The following is a 13,279-nucleotide window of genomic DNA, read 5'->3' as shown; positions in this document are numbered from 1 at the left end:
AGCAAATAAAATAAAACACTATATTTCAAATTTTAGCAAAGTAGACTGGAAACCCTATTACTGAAGTTACTGTGATTAAAAGTGCAGGATTTACACAGGTCTAGTCATGCCCAGCAACCAATAAGATTTTTGCTTTTTTAAAGCTGACTAATAAATGCTACCCGCTGACTGACTGTTATATAGAGGTACAAACAAATAACACACCGCACATTTTGTTACATGTCTTTGGTCAATAAACATTAAAAATGTAAACACCCCTTAGAGTTCATATTATCCACATTTTCAAAAGTCATTATCATTGTTACATACGTAATATTTGGGGCATGTTACATTTAAAATCTTGCATCTCAGTGGTTAGTCAAAAAGTACTTTTGCCCATGGCATATCTGTGATCTGCATGTGAATGATGTGCAAGTTAGGGGGTGGGAGAGGGGTCTTCTTTCCCACCCGTCTCTCATGGATACAGTGCTGCTTAATATGGGTAGAGCTGTAGTCATTGCAGGATGGCATCTTTTAGCAAACACCTATGGGGTAGGGTTCAAAGTGTGAAAAAACATGGAAAACTGTGCACCCTTTCCCATGTGTGATGAATGATCCAAAAAAGAAATATGAATATCTCTAAAACTCAAAATATACATTTTTGGACAATTACTAGCAAACCCCCCCCCCCCAGAAAGCCTTAAGGTCAGAATGGCTAGGATCAGCACAGTTCCCATTGACTTCTATAGTCCCTCAACTGATTTTATTGCCAAATTTGTTTTTATATTTTGTATTATTTGAGATTTTCATCTTGAATTTTTAGAGAAAAAATTTGATGGAAAAATAGAAATTCGAATGTTAGTAAAAAGGCCCCTTAGTTATTGCCAAATTTAATTTTAGTTACCTTTAACTTTAGCTGCAGTGGCTAAAGTGTGAATGTGTGTTGGATCCCACCATTACTAAGTCTCCATTACTGAATCAAAACTGAAGCTGAAACTGAAAGCTGTAAAAACTACAGACTATTTTGATGCTGAAATTGCATACTCCAGGGATACCCAAAACACACATAGATTGTGCATGCCAAAACTATGCCCTTTTATTGGCACTGATTAAGGGCAATGGCCCACAAGTTGGTCACTGGAAACCAGGATTCCGCAAGCAACTAAAAATGTCTTGCAGGACATGAGAATCTAGCATAGTAGTGTGAACATGCTTCTTTTTGCATTTTTGGATAGCAGAGTTTTAGACATGGTGATTCCCATTTTCTGAAATATAAACGTATATTCAGGCACTTTGTGGATGATTTTAAATGAGTAACAAAGTACACCGCATGCTATTGTACTTCAGGTATTTAAAATTTATAGTGACAGTAAAATCTAGAATGGAATGGAAACCTGCAGTTCCAGCTGACAGACTTAGTCTGAAGTTTCAAAAACACTTGTTTTAAGCACATTGACTGTCTGGGACTTACCACTGCCGCATCCCAAGCAGACTCCTCCAAGAAATACGTTATTAGTCAAAGACTCCTTGCCCCACACTGTCAGTTCTACACAGACATTCGATAGGTCAGATGTCTGCAAACCACTAAAAGTGAACGTGTGATTCCACTCTGGGTTAACTGACTTTTTTACTACTGGTGTTTTGTGCTTTGTTGATTTGTTGTTATCTGGCAGCAGATATCTATATAATATAAAAATAAACACATGGGAGTTATCAATTATCATCAATATATCAACATACAGAATTTCATGAGTGGCGAAAGCCAGATATTATGGGGCTAATTTATTACTGCTTTTGATTGTGTTTTACCGCAAACTTGTTTTTCAGGCTAAATCAATTTTTTTTTCTAAAGGCATTTGTAAAAATAAAAATCTTACCCCCTGATGTCTGCTAAGATGCAGGTTTTAGAAACTGGGGGAAAAATAGATTGTGAAATAATAAACTGATTGCAGCATACGCAATCACGAATGTTAAAACTAGCCCTTTAGGGTGGTGGCAGACGAGGCTACTGGGGGAGATTAGTCGCCCAGTGACAAATTGCCTCTTCTTCGGCCGACTAAACATTTTCATTTTCAGAAGTCGGAAAGGCGACTTCGGGAATGTAAATCACCGACGGGAAGGCATTAAGGGGAGATTAGTCGCTTGAAGAAGAGCCGATTTGTCGCTGGGTGACTAATCTCCCCCAGTAGCCTCGTCTGAAACCACCCTTAGTGTCTGTGTTCTACAGACACTATCATTTGTGACGCTTGCTGGCTGCAACTAAAGAAGAAGACAAAGAAGAATATCGCAGGGTATTTAGAGATACACAGTGCCAAACTCATTTAGCAAAACAGCTCTGTCTAATTCAGGGTACATTAAAAATTGCTTGCTGCAAATGAGCATTAGGTATAGCTATAGGTGTGAATTTAGTGTATCATATATATATGTGAATTACTGAAAGATTAGAATTGTTCAGTATAAATATAAAACTGGGTAAATGTAATGTACAGTATAAAGGCTGGAGTGACTGGATGTCTAACATTCTATTTACTAGAACAAACTAGAGCAAATCTTTACATAATACTTAAGTATGAGGTTTACAATCTGCACTTGGTCTTCATTCTTTTTATTTTTGTGTTTTTTTCTTTGCAGCCGCCAGTTTGAAATGTTATGGTTGTATGATTGCTAAGATCAAATTTAGGCAGTGGTTTGAACAGGAGACTATATTAATAAAGAGGACATAAACAGCAATAAAAACTAATAAAAAGTAAAAATAACAATAAAATTGTAGCCTCACAGAGTACAGGTATGGCACCTGTTATTCAGAATGCTTGGGACCTGGGGTTTTTCAGATAAGGGGTCTTTCTGTAATTTGGATCCTACGTTTACTAGAAAATCATGTAAACATTTAATAAACCCAATAGGCTGTTTTGGCTCTACTAAGGATTCATTTTATCGGAGTGTCAATCAAGTGTTACTATTTTATTAATACAGAGAACAGGGAAATAATTTTTTTAAAATCTTGATTATTTGGATAAAATGGAGTCTATGGGAGATGGCCTTTCCATAATTCTGAGCTTTCTGGATAATGGGTTTCCAGATAACAGATACCATACCTGTAATTGTTTTTGGGTTGCTGGGATTTTTCTGATGGAAAGAGGCAAAAGGCAGCAAATACATAAAAAATTAAGATCTATTGCTAAGGACAGGACATTCTATGACATACTATAACTTACCAGAAGGTAAACCACCCATTTTACAATTTCGATAACCAATGGGGAGTAGGGATTCCTTACTCATCCTCATCATAAATTAGCCCCTAGGTGACCAAGCAGCAAAAAAATACTTGTAATACTAAGAGCGATATTATTCAGTTATCTTCACAGCACCATGAAAAATGTACAGCTAGTTGTAAAAGCTACAACTTCATGGGCCCAAAAGAAAATCTTTCCATGAGTTATTTTCAGTGAATCCTCCACAGTAAAATACTGTAGCAGGCAGACAGCTGATAACAGCATATGAATGAGGAGCACTCGGACCCAACAATGATTGCAGTTTTCTCAGTATAGAACAAACTGGGCTCCTGGTTGAAACCACTGATGAACCATTTACTAAGTCCCTAAACAGCACCCAAGATCCTGTAAATAAAGCGCTAAATAAAATAATGATATCAATATCAATTCATTACTACTAATTCATTATTACTAATACTTACCCTTTGACAAATGTGTCTGACGAACCCCCAGATTTCATTGCAGTTAAATTTTTGGCGTCTTTAATAAACACTTCTACCAGTCCTCCACTTGGCACTTTAATATTTGCTTTCTTTGATTTCTTAAAACTTTTTTTCTCTGTTAAGAAGAAATACAAAATGCATAACATTGTACCAAACACAAACATACATTCTGAACACATCAGTGTTTCTTCATCAAAATGAAGGCTAGTACATGTTCCAAAAATCTGATCACGAGGCTGAGCTATCTGCTAATAATGGATTAGAACCTAAAGGATGTATACCTGTAATTGCTACTGAAGTGTCCCTCGGGTATACCATTATATATCAATATGTTGGCTATATTCTCACTAGACTTATTCAATTGTGTAACAGTCACCAGTGATCATGCTTTGGGTGACATACCTCAAAACAGTATTGTATTCCTTATAACCTAATATCACGCAAGTGATCATCATGAATAATTATATTTGTTCTAATAAACTTGGTATGTGAAATAAGCCTCTTCACATAGGATGGTGGTTTGAAAAAAACAAAATGTATTCTGATCTGTACATTTATCTCTATGCAAAGGCCATTAGTGATGGGTGAATCTGACCAGTTTTGGTTCGCTGAAAATTTGGGGAACCCAAAAAACTTGCCAAATGCATTGAAGTCTATGGGCGACAAACCTTTTTTGACGCGTGACAATTTTTTTTCCCCACACAACATTTTTTTCATGTGCAACAATTTTTTTCACCCATTGGATTCTATGGGCATCTGTATTGCGGCGAAACCAGGCCAAAAATTTTACTCATCTCTAGTGACCATCCCTTACCACCAAGACATCTAAAAATAATACACTGGCTTGTAGAGTAGCTTTCCTATGACTGTTACAGCTATTTAAATGCCAGTGAAACTCATTCAGGAATTGGCTCCCTTCACAATGGATGTACAAATAACCTGGAATGCATACCTGTAACTTTATCTAAAGGAAGAGTCAGGTTTTTCTCTGGAGTAACATAACGTAAACCAACTGTTATTTCTCCCTTATACTGTAAAGTGACATCAGATGCCAGGTCCATCTTAAAAACAAAATTTTAATCAGACATTAAAAGCAATAGGATACTGTATGTTTCATTAGGAAAAGGTTGGTAAATTAAACTTTTAAATGGGTCTATTAAGTGAGCTTTGTTAACATGAATACACAAGGGGCCTATTTATCATGCTGTGTAAAAAGTGGAGTGAAGTATTACCGGTGATGATGCCCAGAGCAGTTGCCGATCAGCAATTAGATTTCAACAAGATCTGATTGGTTGCTATGAGCAACATCACCGGTAATGTTTAGCCCACTTTTTATACAGCATGATAAATAGGCCCCAAAATAGGTTATCATATATTTTCAATGTATTGTTCCTGCATTTTATTCAGTTTATATACACATTACCTCTATGTTGTCATCAGGTATTTTATTATAATGATGTTGTTTCTGCTAATATGCCATTAGGTCTCTTTAAGGCTGACAGAAAGTTGACCAAAATGTGAAGGACAGCCCTCACATACACCTGTACCAAGATCACTGGATCTTGTCAGCAATATTATTAGTCCCTTGCAAAAAAGTCAGCTTTATTTGGCTAGTTTGTTCTTAGCTTAAAAAACTGCCAGAGTGATTTATAATTACAAGTTCATTAGAAATAGCCACCATTCTAAGGTATACTGAGATCAAAATGATGATCAGATAGGAAATTCTTTAGTAAACATAGCGAACACTATTTATATCTGAAAAATAAAATGGAATACAGCTTTTTTGGACACTTATGTTTACCTAGCCTCTAACCTACATGCCACTCCTTACTGCCTACTTACAGATGATGCTAGTGGCTCAAATATGGATTACATTTACAGTCACTTGCCTTTTTGCATTTGGTGAATGAAGGCAGTTCAGAACTGAGTTGGCATGAAGGCATAGTAATGAATTCCATGGAGACATTTTGAGTAGTTAATATTTTTCTAGGACTGTTGTATTTGCTGGTTGATACAATGTCCCTAAAAACTTTAGGGCAATAATCCCCCAACCTGTGGCTAACAAGTAAAATATTGCTTACAAACCCCTTGGATTTTGCTCCTGATGGCCTTAAAGCCGGTGCTTATTTTTGAATTACTTACTTGGAGGTGAGTTTTTGTTGCATAAAAACCAGGTGTACTGACAAAAAGAGTCTCCTGTAAGCTGACAGTCCACATTTGGGCCACAAATGGTCAGAGTACCTATCAGTGCACCACCCAGCTCCTCAACTCTTTTTACATCTGAATGTGGCTCATGAGTAAAAAAGGTTGGGGTTCCCTGTTCATTCTAGATCACTGACAAGACCCTATAGTTTGCTACATGGAGACTATGAAGATTAGTTGTTGAGCAAAAAGTCTGGTAAGTTTAAATTAATTTATTTCTTAAGATCTTAGAGGTGCATGTAGAAAGAAACATAAAATAATTATAGATATATAATAACTATATAGATATGTGATAGGTTGTTTTAATACAAAAAAAATACCTTGGGTTGCAGTGGGAAACTTTCATCTTCTTGGTTTTCAAAATTCCAAGAATCCAAGGGAATGTCTACTTCACCCAAGAAACTGTTACGTCCAAACCTGTCATTGTGCCACACAGTCAGCTGTAAAGTTCTTGTTTCCAGTTGTGTGTGACTGATTACGTACTGCAAGAATAACACACAAATACAATTCACAACTCATGGCTTCTTTTAATAAATATCTTAACACATTTAGATTGTTTTTGTTCATTATATATAGATGCAGTAAACTGTATTACAGGTTGAGCTAACAATACTAGCATACCATATATCTGTATTTTGCCAGGCTCTCCTCTGTCTATGTTGGAGTCTAAGGATGGTTTAAGACAATCTTATTTGGAAAAAGAGCAGTGCCAGACTGGTCCCAGGGAATGGTGATAACACAAGTCTGTATTTGAGTATTAGTGCTGTGACAACTGGACATAGTCTGGCAGTGTTTGTGTTGCAACAGGGAAAATTATTAAAAGATCCGTATATAAAACAGACAGAAGGAAAAAAGTGCAGAAAAAAATATGAATATCTCTAAAACCTTAAAAAGTTGAGTTTTTTGGATAATTTATAGTGAAAACAAAATCAGAAAACCAGTGAAAGTCTGAATAGCTAAAAAAAAGTCCAATAGGATCAGAGCAGAGTCCACTGACTTCTAAAGGATCTCAACTGCTTGTACTTGGAGTGGTTTTGTATAGATCCTATATCTGTACTACTAACAATCTTACATTAATCAAATGGCAGTTTTCAAAATTTGGGCCAAAAGAGTGGAAAAATGCTTAATTAAACTAAATATACTCCAAGTGCAACTTTTGCAATTTAAAAGGTATTCCTTTGTTGTGTTGACTGTAGAGGGATCAAGCAGCTGCCCCATGCCCAGCCCATTAACTGGGTGTCCAATCCTGACAATCATCACCCTGTACAATCAGACACATAACAAATCAGACCATCCAATACTCATAAAGAGATGCTCTACAATATGATAGCAAAGCAGAATATACCAACTGCGTGAAAAAATATAAATCAAACATAATAAAAAAGAATAACCTCTTACTTTTAGAATACATAGTCTTCAGATCAATGGTGGTCTTGTTTAAATGAAAACTACAAATATTTAAACTTCTATAAATAATCAATAGGTTTTTGGCTTCAGAATAACAAGAAAAAAGTTTTTTTGATTAACTATTTTTTCGTTACATTCTAAAACAAGCTGATTTGTTTAGATCCTTAATTGCCATGATTTTTAATTTACTTTACAAGGTCATTCTGTACTACAGAATTGACTCATGACAAAGCACAGAAGCTTAGTATTAAGGTCTAATTCACCCCCTCAGATGCTCAGAGCAAAAAAATGTAATATAAAATCCCTAACAAACAAGAAAGAAGCCTACTTAAGCTTCACAGCATGCTCTGGTCCATCTAATTCCACAGTTGCTAGGTTACATGAAAAGAGAACATGGGATAATTCCCAAACTGATAAAGATGCAGCCAGAAAATAAACATTCCAAACATGTTTCAAATGAAGAAGCAGGAAATGGAATAAAACTGATCAGCAAAATGATAAAGTGCTTTGAAAATGAAAGTAAGTCTATAGCACTTATCCCATAAATGCTTTTTGTGGGTTAGTGTGGATTTGGAAATCAGAATTTATTACTCCTGGGTGGCAGAATGATATATGAATAGTGACTTTAATCAAAGCCACGTAGAATCATTTCTGTCAAATCACTCCTCTACCATTGAACAATGAAGATGGTATAGGCATCACATTTTTTTCATTATTATTTACTAATAATAATGAGATAAAACTGTGCTAATAATCTCACCTTGAGTGTTTCATTAAAATCTGGATCAGTTGTGTTCGTCTTTATTTTCGTCTTGCGTTTACTTTGGCGTGACTTGTCAGGGAGAAGATACGCTTTGACATATCTGTAATTCCAAACAGCATAAAATCACAAATGGCAATTACAGGTGAACAGGTGAATTCCCGTATATAACATAACTTTTATCTCATTATCAGCAGATGAATATAAACAATCAAATATGATGTTTTGTTATATATTTTTTGTGTCAAAGTTTCCTGTGTAGTAACCTATTAAATAACCAAGCAGTTAGTACAGGTATAGGATCTGTTATCCTAAAACTCATTATTCAGAAAGCTCAGAATTAAAGGAAGGCCATCTCCCATAGAACACTTGAGAAAGGGGGTAGACCCCCTGAAACGTTGTGTGGAGATCTAAATAAACCAGAAACAGTAAGCACATTTTGCTGTGTGAGTGTCATCTGATTGCTAATATATTACCTTCTCCAATAGACTCCATTCTAATCAATGCATTGGTGCAGGCAATTTTTCATTTTAGCAGGGGGAAGGCAGTTCGGGGAGATTGTCGCCCCGCAGAAGAAGTGATTAGTCGCCAGGCAACTAAATCTCCACGAATCTGCCAGTGTGCCCCTGCCCTAAAAAGATGAGTTGCTAGTAATTGCAAATAATTAATAAAAATATAAGAAACAGCATGTGCTTACGGGTCTGTCCTGTTCTTCTTTTCATCTGCAACTGCTAGATTTCTGCAGCTCTTTACTACAACATTTAATGCGCCAGTTTTGTAGCTATAATTTATGTTCAGTAGGATTTCGCCTGTGATCCTGAGGTTCCCGTAGTCTCCTGTTTCACTATAAAGACTTATGCTGGTAAGACTTCTCTGCAAAAGAAAAAAAAGAGAGGTAATAAATATCACAGAGGTACAGTATTATCTGTCAATATAATATTTATAATGTTATTCCAAGGATGCCCACGTTTTTGCCTTCCAGTTATTATTTAATTGAACACCGAGTCCTCTGGGCTAAAGAGGATAAGAGCAATATACAGTATCTTTTTAGTGTGCAATCCTATGATGGTATGGGGGGCACAGGACATGGCAAGCTTGTACCATTAATGCTTAACAATGAATACAGGTTTTGGTGCAACATATGAGTCCTCCATGTGTCTTTTTCAGGGAAGGCCTGTCTTATTTCAGCAAGACAATCCCAATCCACATTTTGCACATATTATACCAGCATGACTCCATAGTAAAAGAGTTTGGATGCTAAACTGGCTTGCCTGCAGTCTCAGGTCTGAAACCTGTCACCCATTGAAACCATTAGGTACATTATGAATAGGACAAAGGAGACCCTGAACTGTTGGGCTGCTGCAATCCTATATCAGATAAGAATGGGACAACATTTTACTTTCAGAACTACAGCAATTGGTCTTCTCAGTTCCCAAATGGTTACAGAGAGATTTTAAAGGAGAAGGAAAGTCGTCTTGCACTTGGGGGTGCCAAATGTTAGGCACCCCCAAGTGATTGTATTTACTTACCTGAGAGGCTGTAAACATTCCCTAGATCAAGCGTTTGACATTCATTTAACATGAATAATAACATGCAAACTCTCTCATGTTTATACTGTATAACAGTACAGAAGCCACAATATAACAGTACATGCAGGAATACATCCACATTTGCTTATTAATATATAATATAAGAACATAAAGAGAAACTCCTGACATTTAATGTATATAATATTGCAGAATCTGCTCACTTTGTTGGGTGGTGCTCTATCTGGGATCCTTGCTGCATGGTATCCATAGTCCATATACTCATAGAAAAGAGCACTTGAGAAAGGAGGCTGTGCCTCTGAAACGTTGTGGGGATCTCAATAAAACTACAACCATTTAGCACGAATGCTTTTGTGTGTGCCATCTGATTTTCTATGAGTATATAAACTCCTGACATTTCACAAAATATGCAAAAACGGGGAGGGTGGGTGGGAAGTTTCTACCTGCTCAGAAGATAAGGAAGTGAACTGCTTCTCCACCTGACATCACATCCATGTTTTTCTCCGACCCCCCCCCGGCTTTTCCCAGCCTTAACTCATTCCTTCTCACCCAATCACAGCTACATCTGATTCTGCCAATCTTTAAATATAAACCAGTGTAATCTATGCTGGTCATAATTTTTAGAAATCCTAGGTGTTGTCAATTAAAAAAAAAGAACAAGCAACAGTCCTTTAAACTGTTCAAACACTTGCCACCTATCCTTTAAACAATGGACCAGATTTAACTCAATGGCAAACACTTATCTAATAATCGAATTCCACATTTTCCCATGATAAATCATTATACCTTCATCCTCTCAGTATTAGCAATTTAATTAGCAATTGAATTTTACGGTGTTTAATTTGATTAATTTTTAATCAGCTTTCTGCCCACAAAAGTGTGAAAGACAACTAGAGAGCGCAGCATTTTGATACATGTAATTGCAACAGCACAAAAAGCCTGAATGTGAGTAAATACCTTATGGGCCTTGTAGTTTGTGATCTGAAACTGTAATATAAGGGAACAGTATACAAAATGGCACCTGCAAAGCAAACTGGCTCTTCTTGCTCAAATAGATACCTTGTGTTTGACTGAAGACTACTCAGTGTAAGGATGTTGTATCAGTTCTGTAAATAGCTGTGAGGACAAATGCAACCAGAACTTACAGCATTATGATTGATGTAATGGAAGCAACAAGAACTGACTGCCTGTCATAATGCCACTGCTGTCCTCATATGAGTGAAGATCTCACATGTATTATTAGAATTGCAATCTTTTATGTTAATGTGTATTTTGCCTTTTTTTTTTTTACTTCAATATTTACTTTTACTTTATCCTTGTGCCTTAACACAGTCATAGTGATACAGCTCATTTACTAACACTGGGTAGATTAGCAATAATGAAAGTACACATTTAATTTCCAGTTATGGTTTACTGCACTGGTGTAAATTGACCTAATGTAAATAAGCCAGAAATACTGTAATAGCTTTGTTAATTATGGCAAGGGGTCATTACACACTTTACTGGTTTGTTCTGGTGCATTAGGAAAAGTATTAATTTGTCAGAATTAGGCACTTTCAAAACATAAATGGTTTGTGTTCAGCAACCGTAAACTGCAATAAGACACTGGTTTTATAAAGGCAACTCAAAGTTGTACAGGCATGGGTTCCATTATCCGGAGACCTGTTAACCAGAAAGTTCCATATTAAGGAAAGGTAATCTGCCATAGACTTTATTTTATTCAAATAATCCAAGTTTGTAAAAACTATTTCTGTTTTCTTTGTAATAATAAAATAGTAGCTTGTACTTGATCCCAGGTTTACATGATTTTCTAGTAGACTTAAGGTATCAAGATCCAAATCAAAAGATCTGTTATCTGGATAACCCCAGATCCTGAGCATTCTGGATAAAAGGAACCATAACTGTACTTGGTACATAGAATAAGATGGAGCATATTCCACTTCAAAAACAGTTTATCTGCTGGGCTGTACAAAGTGGCATTCTTTTAAGGGAATGCATTTTGATTCAGTGCATGAAATATATTTTCAGTGCTTGCTGCAAGGTCTAAATGATACTTAAAGGGATACTGTCATGGGAAAAATTTGTTTTTTCAAAATGAATCAGTTAATAGTGCTTCTACAGCAGAATTCTGCACTGAAATACATTTCTCAAAAGAGCAAACAGATTTTTTAATATTCAATTTTGAAATCTGACATGGGGCTAGACATATTGTCAATTTCCCAGATGCCCCAAGTCATGTGCTCTGATAAACTTCAATCACTCTTTACTGCTGTACTGCAAGTTGGAGTGATATCACCCCCTCCCTTTTCCCCCCCAGCAGCCAAACAAAAGAACAATGGGATGGTAACCAGATAGCAGCTACCTTACACAAGATAACAGCTGCCTGGTAGATCTACGAACAGCACTCAATAGTAAAAACCCATGTACCACTGAGACACATTCAGTTACATTGAGATGGAAAAACAGCAGCCTGCCAGAAAGCATTTCTCTCCTAAAGTGCAGGCACAAGTCACATGACCAGGGGCAGCTGGGAAATTGACAAAATGTCTAGCCCCATGTCAGATTTCAAAATTGAATATAAAAAAATCTGTTTATTCTTTTGAGAAATGGATTTCAGTGCAGAATTCTGCTGGAGCAGCACTATTAACTGATTCATTTTGAAAAAAATGTTTTTTTCCCATTACAGTATCCCTTTAAGTGTGTGTAAACCGTTTACAGAATGTTTTTTTTAAAGACAGTGTTTGAAATAAAAAATGAAAATAAGGTACTTTTCTATTATCCTGATAACAAAATGAACAGAACGCTAAGTTCCCAGTGTTCCTTGACAGCTTGAACGCCCAATCTGTTCTTTACATGCTAGAATAAAGTGATCTACATGCTTCCCCAGGGGGCTGTAGCTTCTAAATGATCAATTGTGAACTGAGCAGAACAAATTTGCACCGTAGAAGCCTGCTCATAAAAAATGCAGGAATTTAAAAATACTGACATATATTTAACAGGGCTGCACACTAAGGAGCAGCTATCATAATTATTAGAAATGTATCTTCAGAATATTTGAAAAAGATTTGAAAGCCATATATGTACTATATAAAGTCTTATAAAGTCATACACTGACTTATATGGTCAGGCAACTAGATAATAGTCTGTGAACTGCCAATTATATCTGCCTTACAAGGCAGGCACCTACTGCAGGCTGCGTTTGTAGATAAGATGCCCCACGTATATCTGCGTGGGGGTGCTTATCAACCACATTTATTCCTTAGTCTCCAACTTTTAGCCCATCAGTTAACAAACTGCTGTTCTTTAGCCTGTAATTTATAAAACAGTTAGATTTCAGGGCCAGATTTGTATTGCTATTAATATTTGTATTATATTGTATCAGTCTGTGGTGGGTTATTTCCTTAATACAGTACCTACAATTCTAAAGAAAAAAAGGTCACTTTTTTTCCATTAAAGTTGATGAGGGATAATTTAACATCAAGTACAAGGTTTTTTTTAAACATTATTACAAGGGAATAAGTAAAGATATTAATACAGTATAATTAGAGCACAACGTTAGGGGAAACACAAGACCAAGTACAATTTGCAGGGCATTTGCAATGTTTGCATTGGTTTCTTTGGCTTTGCAACATGTGATGGAGAAGCTACGTATGGCACCATGTGACTTAA

The 13,279-nt window shown here is 36.2% G+C and overlaps 1 protein-coding gene across 3 annotated transcripts in view; it reads right to left on the bottom strand.

Annotated features, from left to right (window-relative positions):
* sytl5.L (synaptotagmin like 5 L homeolog) overlaps positions 1–13,279 on the bottom strand; it is a 74,438-nt gene that overhangs the window by 3,307 nt on the left and 57,852 nt on the right. For all 3 annotated transcript variants that reach the window (XM_018246628.2, XM_018246627.2, XM_018246629.2), the window contains 6 exons: positions 8,761–8,936; positions 8,064–8,166; positions 6,217–6,378; positions 4,647–4,755; positions 3,674–3,809; positions 1,451–1,659 (listed from right to left, as the gene is read on the bottom strand). In XM_018246628.2, the coding sequence (XP_018102117.1) occupies positions 1,451–1,659; positions 3,674–3,809; positions 4,647–4,755; positions 6,217–6,378; positions 8,064–8,166; positions 8,761–8,936 (895 nt within the window). The remainder of the gene's footprint in view (positions 1–1,450; positions 1,660–3,673; positions 3,810–4,646; positions 4,756–6,216; positions 6,379–8,063; positions 8,167–8,760; positions 8,937–13,279) is intronic.

This window comes from Xenopus laevis, chromosome 2L (assembly GCF_017654675.1).
Source record: "Xenopus laevis strain J_2021 chromosome 2L, Xenopus_laevis_v10.1, whole genome shotgun sequence".
NCBI classification, from domain to species: domain Eukaryota; kingdom Metazoa; phylum Chordata; class Amphibia; order Anura; family Pipidae; genus Xenopus; species Xenopus laevis.
The sequence above is the reverse complement of the archived record's forward strand: the minus strand, read 5'-3'. Positions and strand labels throughout refer to the sequence as shown.